The sequence below is a fragment of the Mesoplodon bidens genome (assembly GCF_964165515.1).
Source record: "Mesoplodon bidens genome assembly, chromosome: 11".
NCBI classification, from domain to species: domain Eukaryota; kingdom Metazoa; phylum Chordata; class Mammalia; order Artiodactyla; family Ziphiidae; genus Mesoplodon; species Mesoplodon bidens.
The window spans coordinates 19,776,450-19,791,870 of NC_138167.1; the positions used below are offsets into that span (position 1 = coordinate 19,776,450).

Genomic DNA, 15,421 nt, shown 5'->3' on the forward strand with positions numbered 1-15,421 from the left:
AATTCCTATAAATGGTTAAAAATATAAAGTTGGTGATTTGACTTTTAGAATTAGCTATTTATCAAATCTTTCTAAAGCAAAACGAGTATCTGTGAGCTTCCTTAGTAATACAGGAAAATGTAGCAGTATCTTATAAATAATAATAGCACATTATCCAGTTTAATATTTAAAAACATTTATTTACAGAACTAAAGATGACTCAGAACCACCTGAAGAAGAAACAGTAGAAAGAACAAGAAAGCTAAGTCTTTCTGAAAAGAAAAATAATCCATCAAAATGGGATGTCTTTTCAATGTAAGTTGTCTACTTGCTAAATGATACCATTTTGGTGGAATGGGGAAAGGTAAGGCAGGGTTAGCAGAATTAATCTTAATCAAATTACTTTACTAAAACACCTTTCAAAATGTTAAATTTGGGCTTCCCTGGTGGCGCAGTGGTTGAGAGTCCGCCTGCCGATGCAGGGGACGCTGGTTCGTGCCCCGGTCCGGGAGGATCCCACATGCCTCAGAGCGGCTGGGCCCGTGAGCCATGGCTGCTGGGCCTGCGCGTCTGGAGCCTGTGCTCCGCAATGGGAGAGGCCACAACAGTGAGAGGCCCACGTACCACAAAAAAAAAAAAAAAAAAAAAAAGTTAAATTTAAGATGAATAACAAACTCCATATGGTGTTTAACAATTAGCCCTGAACCTATGAACTACAAGAGGCAGGTGAGTTCACAGTGTTAACAACTTGGCCTTGGAACCAGATGGCCCAGGCTTGAATTAGCTCTCTGTGTGTGACCCAGGCAAGTTCATCCATTTTTGAGCACTGATTTCTTCATCTATAAAATAGAGATGATAATAGTACCTATGTAATTGCTTTGCTGTCATGAGTAAATGAATTAGCACATGTGAAACACATAGTTAACTATTTTCAAAGACTTATGTGATGCTGTAATTAGCTTTTTTGGTGGGTGTTTCTAAAAGGAATTTTAGCATTTCAGTACAGCAAAAGTCCAGGGTATGGTGAGAAATAAGTGACATGTTTATAAGTACATATATCTTGCTCTACCCAATGAATAACATTATTTCTTCTACCCCAGGAATATAAATTGCCTTACCTGATTGAAAAAATGAACTTAATACTCAAATGTACTTGTTAGGAGTTAAATAATGCCTAAATCACATAATTTTCAGATTCCTACCTTAGCACATCATTTCTTTAATTCTAAAAATTATAAGGGGTGTAGGGAGCAGATTGTGGCCAAAGCCAAGAGGCTAGATCATACTATGTAGCTTATTATGAGGAAGTGTTGGTGGAATTATGCAGGGCAGATGCATGACTTGATTACTGTTGACAAAAGGAGTGTTTCTAATAACAGATTATTGTGATTACCACATGCTGATTTTGTGTTTTCCTTGTAGTTATAACACAATAGCTTCCTGGGCAACAAACCTCAAGACTTCCATCAGAGAGGCCAATAAGGCACTCTGGCTTTCTGTCGCGTTCGTTGTACTATTTGCGGCATTGATGAGCTTCTTCACAGGCCGATTTTTCCAGAAGTCTGTGGATGCCGCTCCCACACAGGATGGGGACTCCTGGATGTCTCTAGAACATATCTTGTGGCCATTTACCAGACTCCAACACAATGGGCCACCGCCAGTGTGACTGCAGCACATCCTAACGTGCTAATGCTAATCTTGATTTTTAAAGTTTCAGTATCTGAACTTTGTAAATTAGTAACTTTTAGCTGGGAAATGATAGCATGGAACCAGAGGTTCTCAGAATGACTGTAAGATATTTTATATTCCCTCTTTTTGTGATTACCTTCCTAACTAAAATACAATGGGGAGGAAGCCCACCTATATGATTTTTTAATGAGCTTTTTGAGGAGGAGATATTATTGTTTGTTAAAATTTATTGAAATAAAGAACCATTCAAATTTTCATACGGTGAATGTTGGAAGTCTCAGTAGGTCACATGCATAAGGAAAAAACCCCTAATTCTTAGAAAATAAAATTTGAGTATAAAATGCTGATTAGATCATTTTAACAGCCTATTTGGCATATGTTCACTCATTACACTTTATTGTAGGAATACTGGATTTTTCTCCAAGTTGCTTCATTCTTCATACTGAATAAAATTGATCAGTGGGGATTAAGAATAGCTGAGTAATCTAGTTGAGAGTAGCATGTGGCATACAGAGTCAACAAACTGGCAGTTGGAACACCTAACTTTCTTCATTGCTTCTTTAGAAGCAAAATCCTTAACCATGTGATATAAAGTAGAATGAAACTCAGTTTCTTCTTTAAGGGCTTCAGAGAATGCATCACTGGATTCATTGATTTTGAGACTTTGTGCCCTATCACCACTAAACATTAAAAGGGTCCAATTAGGATTTTGAATGGGTTCTTCTTTAGGAAGGTGTTCCCTCACCTAAAGAAAAAGAAAGAAAAATATGTTAATAGTTCCTCTTTTATTGGGTATTTTGACAGTAGTGTATTTTATTTGAAGGGCTCAGTTGAGTTCCCTGAATTGCTAAGATAAAAAGAAACAGTCTTAATGTCCCATTTTTTTTTAAAGCATGAAACTGTTTATACCTTGGTGTTTATGGAACTTATCAAAATGTATTAATTCCTTAAAAAATATTTATTGAGTGGCTTCAAGTGTCAGGTACTGTTCTAGGTGCTGGGGATAAAACAACAACAAAGAAAAAATAACTAAACGTATTAATGAGTAACTAACAACCGCAACCATAAAAACCTTGTCTTCAAGGAGCTTATATTGTAATAGGAGAAACACACAATAAACAAGATAAATAAATATGGTGGCTCATTTATGCTAAAATATTCATCAGTCATCTTGTAGAATTTTATAAGATAAATTCTTTATCAGGCAGTAGGAAATGTGCCAGAAAGTTAAACTGGAGGCCTAACCCTCTCAGAGGAGAAAGTCTGTGAATCATAGATATATTCACGTGAAAGGCTGACATTTGTTCTTCAGCTGATGTAAAGAGAGATAAGGTCTCTAAGCCTGAAATCAAGAGCATTTGATACCATAATGGACAATGAAAGTATAACCTTTACATGGTTTGGTTTTATATTTTTGACAAAATTAAAGAAAATGAAGTTGTAAAACTCCATTTTGAATGTTAATCTTTTTCACCTTTTTAAAAGGAGAAGCCATGGTCTACATTCATTTAGCTTTTGAGTATCTTCTTTTGGAGCACAAAATAGTTTAATGGGGTTTTTGCATACTATACCTGAAATACAACTTTTTTAGAATCACATACTGTATTCCACTTGCTCCAACCAAACGCAAAAGCAGAACTTAACAGGGCCATTTGTCGATAAGCTTTCACTTCTACCAAAGGAAGCTGTCAATATACAAACAAATAGAGTTGATCGTAGAGCCTCTCTAGTCTCCCTTCCATCCTTGGGCTCTTACAGTCTGGTCTGGTCTCAACACAGATCCATTTAAATGTAAGTCGGGTGAAGTTAATCAGACAGAGAAGACAAATATCATATGATATCACTTATAAGTGGAATCTAAAAAAATGGTACGAATGAACTTACTTACAAAACAGAAATAGAGTCACAGATGTAGAAAACAAAATTATGGTTAACAAGGGAGGAAAAGCTGGGGGGGGATAAATTGGGAGATTGGGATTGACATATACATACTACTATATATAAAATAGATAACTAATAAGGACCTACTGTACAGCACAGGGAACTCTACTCAATACTCTGTAATGGCCTATATGGAAAAAGAATCTAAAAAAGAGTGAATATATGTATATATGTATAACTGACTCACTTTGCTGTAGAGCAGAAATTAACACAACATTGTAAATCAACTATAATCCAATAAAAATTTTAAAAAACTATTAAAAAATAAAATTCACATATTAAAAAAATAAAATAAAATGTAAGATTACATGACTTCTTTCTCAAAACGGAGCAATGGCTTCCCTTTTCAGAGTAGAATCCAAAGTCCTAACTATGCTCCACAAGGGCCTCTGTGGCCTGACATCCCCCGTACACCCCATTATCTCTCTGACCTTATCCCCTGCTCTTCTCCCTTTGCTCTCTTGGCACCCCGGCCTCCTTGCTGTTCCTCCCATCCTCAAACACATCAGGACACGCCCTCTGGGCTCTTTCCCCAGGTCTTCTCTCCACCTGGAAGCTGATATCCTTCCAGAGATATCAACTTGGCTAAATTCCCCACCTTCAAGCATTGCTCAAATCTTGTCTCCTTATTGAACCTCTCTCCCCCTACACCCTATTTGGTATTGTTACTTTCCTTTTTCCATACCACTTAGCACCTTTTGACATATAAGATAATTTTGTTTATTATGTTTGTTGTTTATTTTTGCCTCCCTCAACTAGAATGTAAGCTCCACAAGGGCAGGGACCTGTGTTTTATTCACTGTTTCCTAAGCATCTAAAACAATGTCTAGAATATAGGTGTTCAGAAAAAAAAAAAGTCTTGAGTATAATATTCTGAAAAGATGACTAGTATATGACATTCAGCATTTGTAGAGTAACTGGCAATTTGAGTTACTAAAACTAAGGTTGGTTTTTTTTCCCTACGCATATATGTATACACTCTTATTGACAGGATTATTTTCAAATGTTGTGTCTACCTATATTGCCATTTTCTGGTATATTATAAACTTGTTCTTGAGTATAGAACTGCCCAAAACACCTTTCATGATTAGAAGCCACTTTGTCTTCATTCATGCATCATAAATATTTGCTAAACATCTACTGTATTCTAGGAATAGGCTTGGTACTAGAAGAATCAAAGTTGATTAAGAAACGGCCACCCCCCTCAAGGAGCTCACAGTTTAACATGGAAGGATCTCATTTAACTAAACTTATGCGTTATATGAAGCTGTACGCAGACAGGGAGGCTCTGTCGAGAAATAGAAGGAAGTGGGTTTGGTGGTCCTTGTATGTCTAATTTTGCCTGACTTATCATATTTGGGAAACTGCTGCGTCATTTACTCTTTTAAGAAATCTTACATGTATCCAGTCTGGAAGGAGAAAGAAAGCATACGAAATGGGAAGTTGCTCAGACTACCTTTGCACTAAACTGACCAGCTGTGGTTATGCTCCATGTGTCATTATGAAGATCATACAACAGATTATTAAATTTGAGAGAACCCTGGATTTTTGGTCATGCTATTTATTCCTTCCTAACTATAATCTTATATAAGTGAATATAGAAAACCATTGGTGTACCTTAAGATTTATATAAAATTTAATACTTGCTAACATTCTAAATGTCCAGCACATTAAATTTGGAAAGATTCATTCTTACCTTATAGTTTATAACAACATAAAAGTGAGAGTGTCCAGTAGGGAAGATATTCAGTCCAGCTTCTTTCAAAGCAATAATGAAAGAAACAGGAGTCATCCACTTTTCTTCCAAAATAGAGGAATGCTTTTTGTTATTTAGTTTGATTGATGCTAACATGCAGAGGTTTTCCTAGTTTCAATAAGAAAAAAGAAATGTTTATACAAGTTAAAAAACTATTACCTCATTAGCATTCTAGGTCCAGCTGTTAGGTTCTTTACACTATTAAAACAAAATCCTATATTAAAAAGAATGCAGGACAGATATGTTTTAGGCCTGATCCAAAAGCTCCACTGCAAAGTCTCCACGTTACCTTAAGCAGTTTATTAACTCTTCTTGGGCTCATCTGAGCAATCCAGGGACTAAACTGAAGGATCTCTCAGGTCTCCTACTTTATAAATTATGATCTAAGAATACTGCATGTGTTCATATTGATATATAATAGCTATTTGACAGCAATCATGTTGCAACTTTTAAGGATCATAATTTTTTATACATATATAATAAAATTTTAACATAATAATGCAAAATTATTATCCAGTTTTAAAGTTTGCAAAGTGGTGGGACTTCCCTGGTGGTCCAGTGGTTAAGACTTCATGCTCCCAATGCAGGGGTCCCGGGTTCAATCCCTGGTCAGGGAACTAAGATCCCACATGCTGCAACTACTGAGCCCTCATGCTCTAGAGCCCACGTGCTGCAACTAGAGAGCCTGTGCGCCACAACTACTGAGACTGTTTGCCTCAATGAAGACCCAGCACGGCCACAGTAAATAAATAATTTTTTTAATAATAAAAAAAATGTCTGCAAAGTGGCAATTTGAAGGTGTACAGAGTTCACATCTCTCATCTGACTTTAAAAGCCAAATTTGATGATATTCTAGCCTTCCTGCCATAGTCATAAGGAATTTCAGGTTCTCTTTTTTTTTTCTCTCTCTCTTTTTAAAAACAACTTTCATGAGGTATATCTTACATATCATAAAATTCACCCAAGTGCACAGTCCAGTGATTTTTTGGGTAACTTTACTGAGTGGTGCAACTATCACCATAAATCAGTTTTACAGCATTTTCATCCCTCCGATAAAATCCCTTATGTCCATTTACAGTTAATCCTCATTCCCACCCTCAGCCTCAGGCAACCACTAAATCTACTTTTTGTGTCTCTAAATTTCAGACTGTAATTTCTGAGTGACGAGCAATGGAGGCACTGAAAAGGGATTTCAAATGGCTAGGTGATAAGATCAGGAAGCCTCTATAGAGTGGATCAAAAACTCTGAAAGTCATACTGCAACCAGGCTTATAGCTTCACCAATTGTTCTATTCCTAGTAACTTTAGGGTGCAAATTTGTACTTTACTTATTACATGTTATTTCTTATCTATTTAATTTATATTTCATTTAGAAATTATAGTTCAAGGTATACTGTAAATAGATTTATAAAAGACACATTTCAATATGTAAATCAGCAGTGATTTATTGCTTTGACACACTTACAGTCATCAAAGAGATTCAGCTCTTTGATATGACTTGCTATAACAGCAGTTTACCTTAATTTGTATTTGAATCTCAGTAAATACTGTAGTCACAGTCAGAAGTACTTTATTCACATCCAGTGGTCTTAGCTCCCATGACTGGTATGGCATATTAACATGAGCATCTTGAATCAAGGTAACAGGGCCAAAAGTTTCCAGGCTGAATGTTATAAGTCTGTCTTCCGATTTGTAAGATACATTGCTGATGCCATCAGTTTTCCAGTGTTTACCTTTATAATTAGGAAGAATGTGACATTAGTTCCATTTTTTGCTCTGCAAAAATAAGAATGAAACCACTCCCATAACTGAAATATGTATAAATTGATTTTTCACATTTAGAATAGAATCTCCACAAAAAGCCAGCTGCAACAACATCATATACCTCTGAGCCTCTGCACATGCCATTCTTTCTTCCTAGAGGACTCTTCCTTTATCTCTTAGAGAAACTCTCTTCATCTTTCTTTTTAAACAACTTTAAAATTCACCTGTCTTGAGTATACGATTATTTTTAGTAAATTTATCGAGCTGTGCGACCATCATCACCATCCAGTTTTATTCAGTTTTAGAACATTATTATCCTCCAAATAAGATCTCTTATGTCCGTTTATAGTTAATTCCCATTCCCATCACCAGCCCCAAGCAACTATTAATATACTTCCTGTCTCTAAAGATTTGCCTTTTCTGGACTTTTCATTAAATACAATCATATAATAGGTAGTATTCTCTGTCTCTTACAACTCAATAATAAAACACAACCCAACTTAAAAATGGGCAAAAGATTTGAATAAACATTTCATCAAAGAAGGTTCACAAAAGTATAGTAAATACATTAAAAAAGATGCTCAACATTACCAGTCATTAGGGAAATACAAATTAAAACCACAAACTACCATTTCACACGCACCAGAGTGGCTATAATCAAAAAAACAGATAATAACAAATGTTGGCAAGGATGTGGAGAAATGGGAAACCTCGTATCTTGCTGGTACAGCTACTTTGAAAAACAATTTGGCGAGTTTCTTAAATAGTTAAGCATCAATTTACCATTCAACCCAGCAATTCCACTCCTAGGGATATACCCAAGAGGAATGAAGACATATGTCCACAGAAGACTTACATGTGAATGTTCTCTTAGTCTCTTAAGGACCTGTTCAATATTCCACCCTAGGAGAAGCTTTCCATAACTCTCCAGATGGACCCAGCCACTGTTCTGCTCCTTAGCACTTCTGATTTTTTTCCCTCTCTGCCTCTCCTACAACTTTGAAAACTCCTGGAAGAAGGAACTACGTCTCATTTATCTCTATCTTTCTTATTGATTAGCATATTTATGGAACAAATGAATCATTATCTTTCTAGAATACCCTCTTCATTCCCACTTGGCTTTCTCCTCTTCTCACATGGAGGGTTTCACTAACTATTTTTGAGTCTTAAATTCAATATAATAAATACAATTATATTGGAAAACTAAGTTCTTTATAATTCCTCTTTTTGTTTTTACATTAACAAAATTATTTTAATTTGTAAACGTAGAAATTAAGTATTGCCTATAAATAAATTCTTCAACTTTCTAGTATTTCCTGGCAAAAATGTTTCCCCATGGTTTAAAAATTACTGGAGTTGTAGATTATTGTCGTATAATTACTGTAGTTAGAGTCAATTTTTACATATTGTATTTCCCTGAATCATGTGGGATAATTTACCTTGTCTAATACTAACTGAGTATGAATAAATTTTAATGTGATAAATATTTAGGAACATTACCATTAAAGGAAAGGAAAAGTGAAACCTCTAAAAGCAACATGAAAGGAAAAAATTAATGTTCATTTTGATATACTTTATGGTTTAATGTATTGATAAAAATACTGTTTTTAATATATAAATTATTTCTAGAATAAATAATGTCTTGTGGCTATGTCTATACAAGCAAAAATATGGAGTATTGTAGCAACCATGAAAAAGTTTAAAGTATAAAATATTCTCTAAATTCTCTGCCCCCATTAACTAAAGTAATAGCTCTGTGCTTTAGTGATCTTATCTGTTCTAAACCTATCATCTAGTATGTAAACCCTTTCACAAATAAATAGATGGATGTAGAATAATCCACCTACACTAAAAACAAAGCTATTTGGCTTTCATCTAAGAGCCCCAAAATGTGCATATATTAATTCACAAGACCGAGACCTTTCAAAGTTTAGCCAGCCAACCCCAAATAAGGTATCTGTTAATGACTGGTGGATTATTGGCTCGTATTTCTGTTAGTACTTCTGATTTTATTGATATTTATTTAACATTTTGAATAAGCAATAATTTCCCATGATTCAACAGTCAAAAGTTATAAAGAGGCATACAGTGGCTAGTTTTCCTATTTCTCAGGTTTCCCATTTGCCCACTCCACATCCTCACTACCTGGCTGTAATAAGCTTTGCAACTTATAAATCATTAGCATTAAAATAATCAAATTTTAATCACCCCAGTGTGAATTATTTGGCCATTTCAAGAGAGAGTAGGCTTTTCATATGTTTGTTTTTGATTTGCTATACTATCTTGATATTTTTGTTCATTTCCTTTTTTTAAAAAACTTAATTGTATAAACATAAAGAAATTTCTCAGAGAATATGGCAGATATAAACACTTCAGCAACTAATAGTTATAAAAAACTCCAATCCCTATTCTTTTCCATCAAGAGCAAACAAAACAAAGACCCTAGAATTGGCAGAGAAATACGTAAGATTAGAAACTCAGTTTACACGCTGCATTTCCTAATTTGATTTAAGAATTTATATTACTGTATCTCTTTTCATTACATAATTATCAAAGCTGGTTAAGGCATTGCTGTACCTTCAGCATCCCACCTTGCAACCATAGGATTCTCAAAAAAGATTACGTTCTCATGAACTTCAAGCATGACCTCTATGGGTGGGAAAGCGTTTTCTGTTTCAAAGTCTTCTGCAGTTTCTGGAGGATATGTATATTTCTGTAATCCTTCTTTGAGTATCTTTTAAAAATGACCAAAATAATACCAAGTTAGAATCTGACTGGTAACAGTTAAAGATGTAAATACTGCTGAATAAACTATACAGTTATTTTAAATAAGCACTGCAGTTTGGTCACATTTAACTATAGATTGACTAACAAAATGTCACAATAAAATTAAAGATAATGATTTGAGGAAAAAAAACCCACGACATTTGAATGTAATTCAGAACCCTCCTGTGGGCCAGGTTCTATGCTGGCTGGGACTTAACTATTCATTTTATCCCTCCAAGTAACTCTACAAGGCATATATTTAACAGAGAAGATAACTGGGACTTACAGAAATCAATTAATGTGCCAAAGATTACAAAATGACTTCAAGAAGGTGCCAGAAGTCAAAAAAAGATCTACAGGATTCCAAATCCCATGTTCCAATACCTTGGTTAGGGTGTGTGTGGAAAGACAGAAAGAAGTATAAGCAACCTTTTGAGAAGTGTAGAAACAAATGAATGAAATTAATTAAAAATCATCATATTGCATACCTTAAACTTACACAATGTTATATTTCAATTATTTCTCAAAAAAGCTCTGGGGCAAGGGTGGGGAGAAAGTAAATTAAGCCAAGGGCAGATGTCTGTGGGATAAAGGAGATTTGTCCATTATCAGAATTTAGCAGAGAAGGATCTAGGAAAGGGGGGGAAGATTAAAAATGTTACAAAATAGGGCTTCCCTGGTGGCACAGTGGTTGGGAGTCCGCCTGCTGATGCAGCGGACACGGGTTCGTGACCCGGTCCGGGAAGATCCCACATGCCGCAGAGCGGCTGGGCCCATGAGCCATGGCCGCTGAGCCTGTGCGTCCGGAGCCTGTGCTCCGCAGTGGGAGAGGCCACAACAGTGAGAGGCCCGCGTACTGCAAAAACAAACAAACAAACAAACAAAAAAGTTACAAAATAGAGGAAAAGATTGGATGGGGAAAATTTCTAGGGGACGTGTGAGATTATTAAAAAGGGACTTGGAAAAAAGGAGGAAGGCCTCTTTGTTGCAGCAGAGAAAAACAGGTGTGAAGGAGGATACTCTGGGCTCAAACTGGGAGCCTGGAGTGGTGGTATCAGGATATCCTGTCAAAATTCAAGAACAACAACTCTTTGGATGAATCCTTGAAATTCCCAGTTCAGGGTAGGACCTTCCTATGGATAAAGAGTTTTGAAGGCCTACCTCCACCAAAGGGTGTCTTTCTTGGACTCCTCCCTGTCCTTCAATTATCCCTGAGGTAGGGAAGGTTGATTCAAGTAGATTCTTCAAAGTGGCTACAGACCAGATTATCTCCCCACGTTCACCCTAATAACTGCATTCTCGTTTGTGGGGAGAAGGTGAGGGGAACAGCAATATCATCCCTAAGAGGGTAAAAATTAGCTTAGGGGGATCATGAAACAATTGTACTCTTTTAGGTATAAAATACAGAAACACATATAGCACATAAGCAGATACACAGTATATCTGTGGTATTAATAGTTTGGCAAGGGGGCAGTTGGGAAAAAAATGTCTACAAAGACTCCTTAGAGGGGTGATAATGGAAAAAAAAATGAGAAATACCTCTCTAATTCAAGAATGCATGAAGATCCTTAATGGATAGGATTGTGGGGGAGAAGTGCCTGACAATCTATGTACATGATGTGTTAGAGCAGAGAGATGGGGATGGGAGGGGGTCGGGAGGGAGCAGGGAGAAAGAAAAGAAGGGCAGGAGAGAAAGAAAGGAAGGAGGAAGGGGCCATGACAACATAAGTGGGTGTATCTGGGACATAGGCCACCAAAAGTTAAACCAAGCCAATGCTAGCGCAAGTGTTACTGCTTATTGAAACAGAAGTGAGAAACTCCTTGAAAAATGATGAACAACTGCTACCATCGGTATCCTTACTACTCATGTGGGCTATCTGTACATCAGCAGCATTGGCATTGCCTGGATCAGTGCTTCTCAAATTTTAATGTGCATATGAATCACCTTAGGGTCCTGTTAAAATGCAGATGAAGTAGATCTGAGGTGAAACACCAAATTATGCATTTCTAACAAGTTCCCAGGTGATGCTGATGCTTCAGGTTCATAGACCACACTTTGTATATCAAAGATCCAGACCAGTGGTTCTCAAAGTTTGGAATGTGTTTTGCTAAAACACAGACTGCTGAGTCTCACCTCCAGAGTTTTTGATTCAGTAGGACTGAGGTGGGGCCCATGAATTTGCATTTCTAGCAAATTCCCAGATGATGCCAAATGATGCTGATGCTTCTTGTCAAGGGACCACATGCTGGGAACCACTGATTTAGACCAGAGTCCACCAACTGTGGTCCCCGAGAGATCCAGCCCACCACCAGTTTTTGTAAATAAAGTTTAACTGGGACACAGCGATGCCCGTTCATTTACATATGACTGTTTTAATGTTACAGTGGCAGAGTTGAGGAGTTGCGACAGAGCTGGTATGGCCCACAAAGCTGAAAATATTTACCATCTGGTCCTTTACAGAAAAAGCTTGCCAGCCTCTGAAATAGACTGTCATTATTAAGGCCAAATTGGCACAATATAATCATAGTGCTATAGGTTTACAATTAAGTTAACATGTATGAATTCTAGTTTTAAAATCCATATTATTTCAGATTCCTTTCCTTTAGTACCTGATTCAAATTTATACATTCAAGACAGTTTAAAATTACATTGTTTCCTTTGTGCTTGCTTAATAGGGTTAAATTCATTAGATGTTTAGATCGTTTGAGATGAAGTAAAAGCATGAGAAATTATTTTATTCATAAATTTTGATTCAAGAATTAACCTACTTCCACAATCATCCAGCCCTTCCTCGGTTTACACTGTGGAGGAAGCTCCAAAATATCCAAGTGGTGCACTCCACCCAGAGCTGTGAATTGGCATAAATCAACCTCATTTTCTTCAGAGAAATATGGCTTTTCAGGGGCATTCTCTAACAGCAACAACTGCGCTGAAATTCATCAGATTAGTTCAGTTTCTAAATAGAACATAACATTTCTGTATTTTCTTAGTGGGAAAATGAAAATGTTCTAATACAGGTAAATGAAGTTTTTATTTAGCTGCTAAATATTTTCAAAATGTGGTTGATTCAAAACTATTCACAAAGCTAAGCTTGAAAGTGGGAATAGGCATGCATAATGTTAGGGTGCAGGAGAGGGCCCCATTTATATTTTATATACTAACATTATAGGAATTTGTATACAATAAGGATGTGTTACTATTAACATAAAAACTTTAAAAATATGGTTTTCTGTATGGGAGGAAAAATAATTTTCCCACTACCCTTCTGAGTTCTTGGCCAAGACTCCTGTAATAAAAGACAGATATTAACAAGAGAAAAATGAACAGAATTATTAACATGTACACCTCACGTATACATGGGAGATACCCTGAGAAAAATTGGTAACTCAAAGAGGTGGTTTAGAACTCTGGCTTATATAGCATCTTCTACAAAGAATAATAAATTTGTGGAGAGATAACAGGACAAAGGAAAGCAGTTTTAGGCTTCCAAGGGCAGAGATAAAGCCTGTTATGTAAATTCCTCTGGCATCCTCTCCAGGCTGATGGGGTCTAAACTTGTCTCTGGGAATTAACCTTTGTCCCTCCTGGTAGAGAGGGGAGGAAAAACACTTTTGAAAGTTTATGCCCTGCTTTTAGGCAAATAGGAGGAGGGTAAGGACCTTTTCTTGCATCTTTTTAACTGTTTTCAGCTCAAAATAATTCTTATGCCAAAGTGGCAGATTTTGAGGTGGCATACCCTGCTAACCTTCATTATAAAAGATCAAATGTGGTTTAACACAAAATTTAATAACTGACAAATTAAATTTTTTTAATTGGACATTATGGAGCTAAAAATCTGAAAGAAGTAAAATGTTATAAAAAATTTTTGGCCCATATATGAAATGAAAGCTAATTTTTTTTTTTTTCAACAAAAATAGGCCCAGCTTATAGAAAGACAGGGATGGAGGTTTGAAAGTGAAGAAACTGGACTGGATAATCTTTGTGTTCAGACATTTTACAGGGAAATTCTATGATCCCATAAATCTCAGTGCACAATCAGGGGATATCTGATGTCACATACCATCATTCCCACCTTTCACCAAAATTCTTTCAATAGAGTGTAATAGATAAGAAGAGGAAATCAGACCCTTACAGGTTCCGCCCTTGACTAGCTGTGTGACCTTATACAAGATATGCTAATTAACAACTCTAGTCTCAGTTCCTTCCTCAACAAATGCATATAATAGTAGTATCTATCTTCTACAATTTGGGGGAGCTGTGATTTAATACAAGAAAGGAGTTTAGAACTGGTGCCAGACCCATAGTAAAAATTCAGGAACTGTTAGTCTTATTATTTATCATTACAATTTTCCTCTCCCATTAAAGGAAGCACACTGAGATGGCACTGAATTTAACCCACAGAGATTAGGCACTGAAAATAAATGGAAATATCCAGAGAAAATTCCAGTTAAGCAATTGCCCCCTTTTCCTTGTATACATTCAATAAAATGTATACCTTAAGTAATTTTCAAATGTATCTAACTAATAGTCCATTTACCTGAAAAGAAAGTCAGAAAGAATACTGTGTCCCAATTTAGACTATTTATGATATATATTATTTGGGGATCACCATGTAGAAACCTTGGTATTATTGATAGAGTTTCATGAATTGAATATATTATCATATTTCTAACAGGAAAATTATCTCATAAGGATTATAGAAAAATTATAAAGATATAAACCTAGTTGACTGCTGACACAAAAGTGTATTGGAAAAAGTGAAGTAGACAAGAAGCCTGTTATAAAAAAGTATGCTAAGAAATATATAAAAAGTATATTCCTTAGAAGTTACTGGGAAAGAAGCATAATGATAAAGTTAGTGGAAAACATGTATATACATCTCGAACTAAAAGATTTTCAAATTAGACATCACTATCATTTTGACATATTAAAACTATATCCAGTTTCTATTTGCCAGGATAAGACTGAATACAGAAGTGTTGAAAAATTTCTGATCATGTACATGTGCTTGAGAATGTTCAGTGCAACACTGCTTATAATAATAAAAAAAATTAGAAATAATCTTGTCTACTAATAAGGATTTAAATAATGTCCCATTATTGGATGACATTATACAGATACTTTAAAAAGTAAGGTTACTGGGCTTCCCTGGTGGCGCAGTGGTTGAGAGTCCGCCTGCTGATGCAGGGGACGCAGGTTCGTGCCCCGGTGCGGGAGGATCCCACATGTCGCAGAGCGGCTGGGCCCGTGAGCCATGGCCGCTGAGCCTGCGCGTCCGGAGCCTGTGCTCCGCAACGGGAGAGGCCACAACAGTGAGAGGCCCGCGTACCGCAAAAAAAAAAAAAAAAAAAAAAAAGCAAGGTTACCAATGTGCTCTGACTTAGAATCTTGTTGAATATTATTCATTTAAGCAGAATATATATTGTGTTCTATGTATGTATGTACAATGACAAATATTATTAGGTGAAAAAAAGTAATTTTCAACAAAAACATCTGTATGATATGATCCCATGGTTTTATTTAAA

The 15,421-nt window shown here is 36.1% G+C and overlaps 2 protein-coding genes across 2 annotated transcripts in view; one reads left to right on the forward strand and one right to left on the reverse strand.

Moving 5' to 3' along the window:
* IRAG2 (inositol 1,4,5-triphosphate receptor associated 2) overlaps positions 1-1,656 on the forward strand; it is a 54,915-nt gene extending 53,259 nt beyond the window's left edge. The window contains exons 21-22 of the mRNA XM_081248305.1: positions 187-294; positions 1,402-1,656. Of these exons, the coding sequence (XP_081104431.1) occupies positions 187-294; positions 1,402-1,645 (352 nt within the window). The 3' untranslated portion in view covers positions 1,646-1,656. The remainder of the gene's footprint in view (positions 1-186; positions 295-1,401) is intronic.
* Positions 1,657-2,124: 468 nt separating this feature from the next.
* Positions 2,125-15,421, reverse strand: part of DNAI7 (dynein axonemal intermediate chain 7) — a 75,002-nt gene continuing 61,705 nt past the window's right edge. The window contains exons 10-14 of the mRNA XM_081248304.1: positions 9,707-9,823; positions 6,884-7,098; positions 5,306-5,473; positions 3,240-3,353; positions 2,125-2,413 (exon numbers count right to left, since the gene is read on the reverse strand). Of these exons, the coding sequence (XP_081104430.1) occupies positions 2,135-2,413; positions 3,240-3,353; positions 5,306-5,473; positions 6,884-7,098; positions 9,707-9,823 (893 nt within the window). The 3' untranslated portion in view covers positions 2,125-2,134. The remainder of the gene's footprint in view (positions 2,414-3,239; positions 3,354-5,305; positions 5,474-6,883; positions 7,099-9,706; positions 9,824-15,421) is intronic.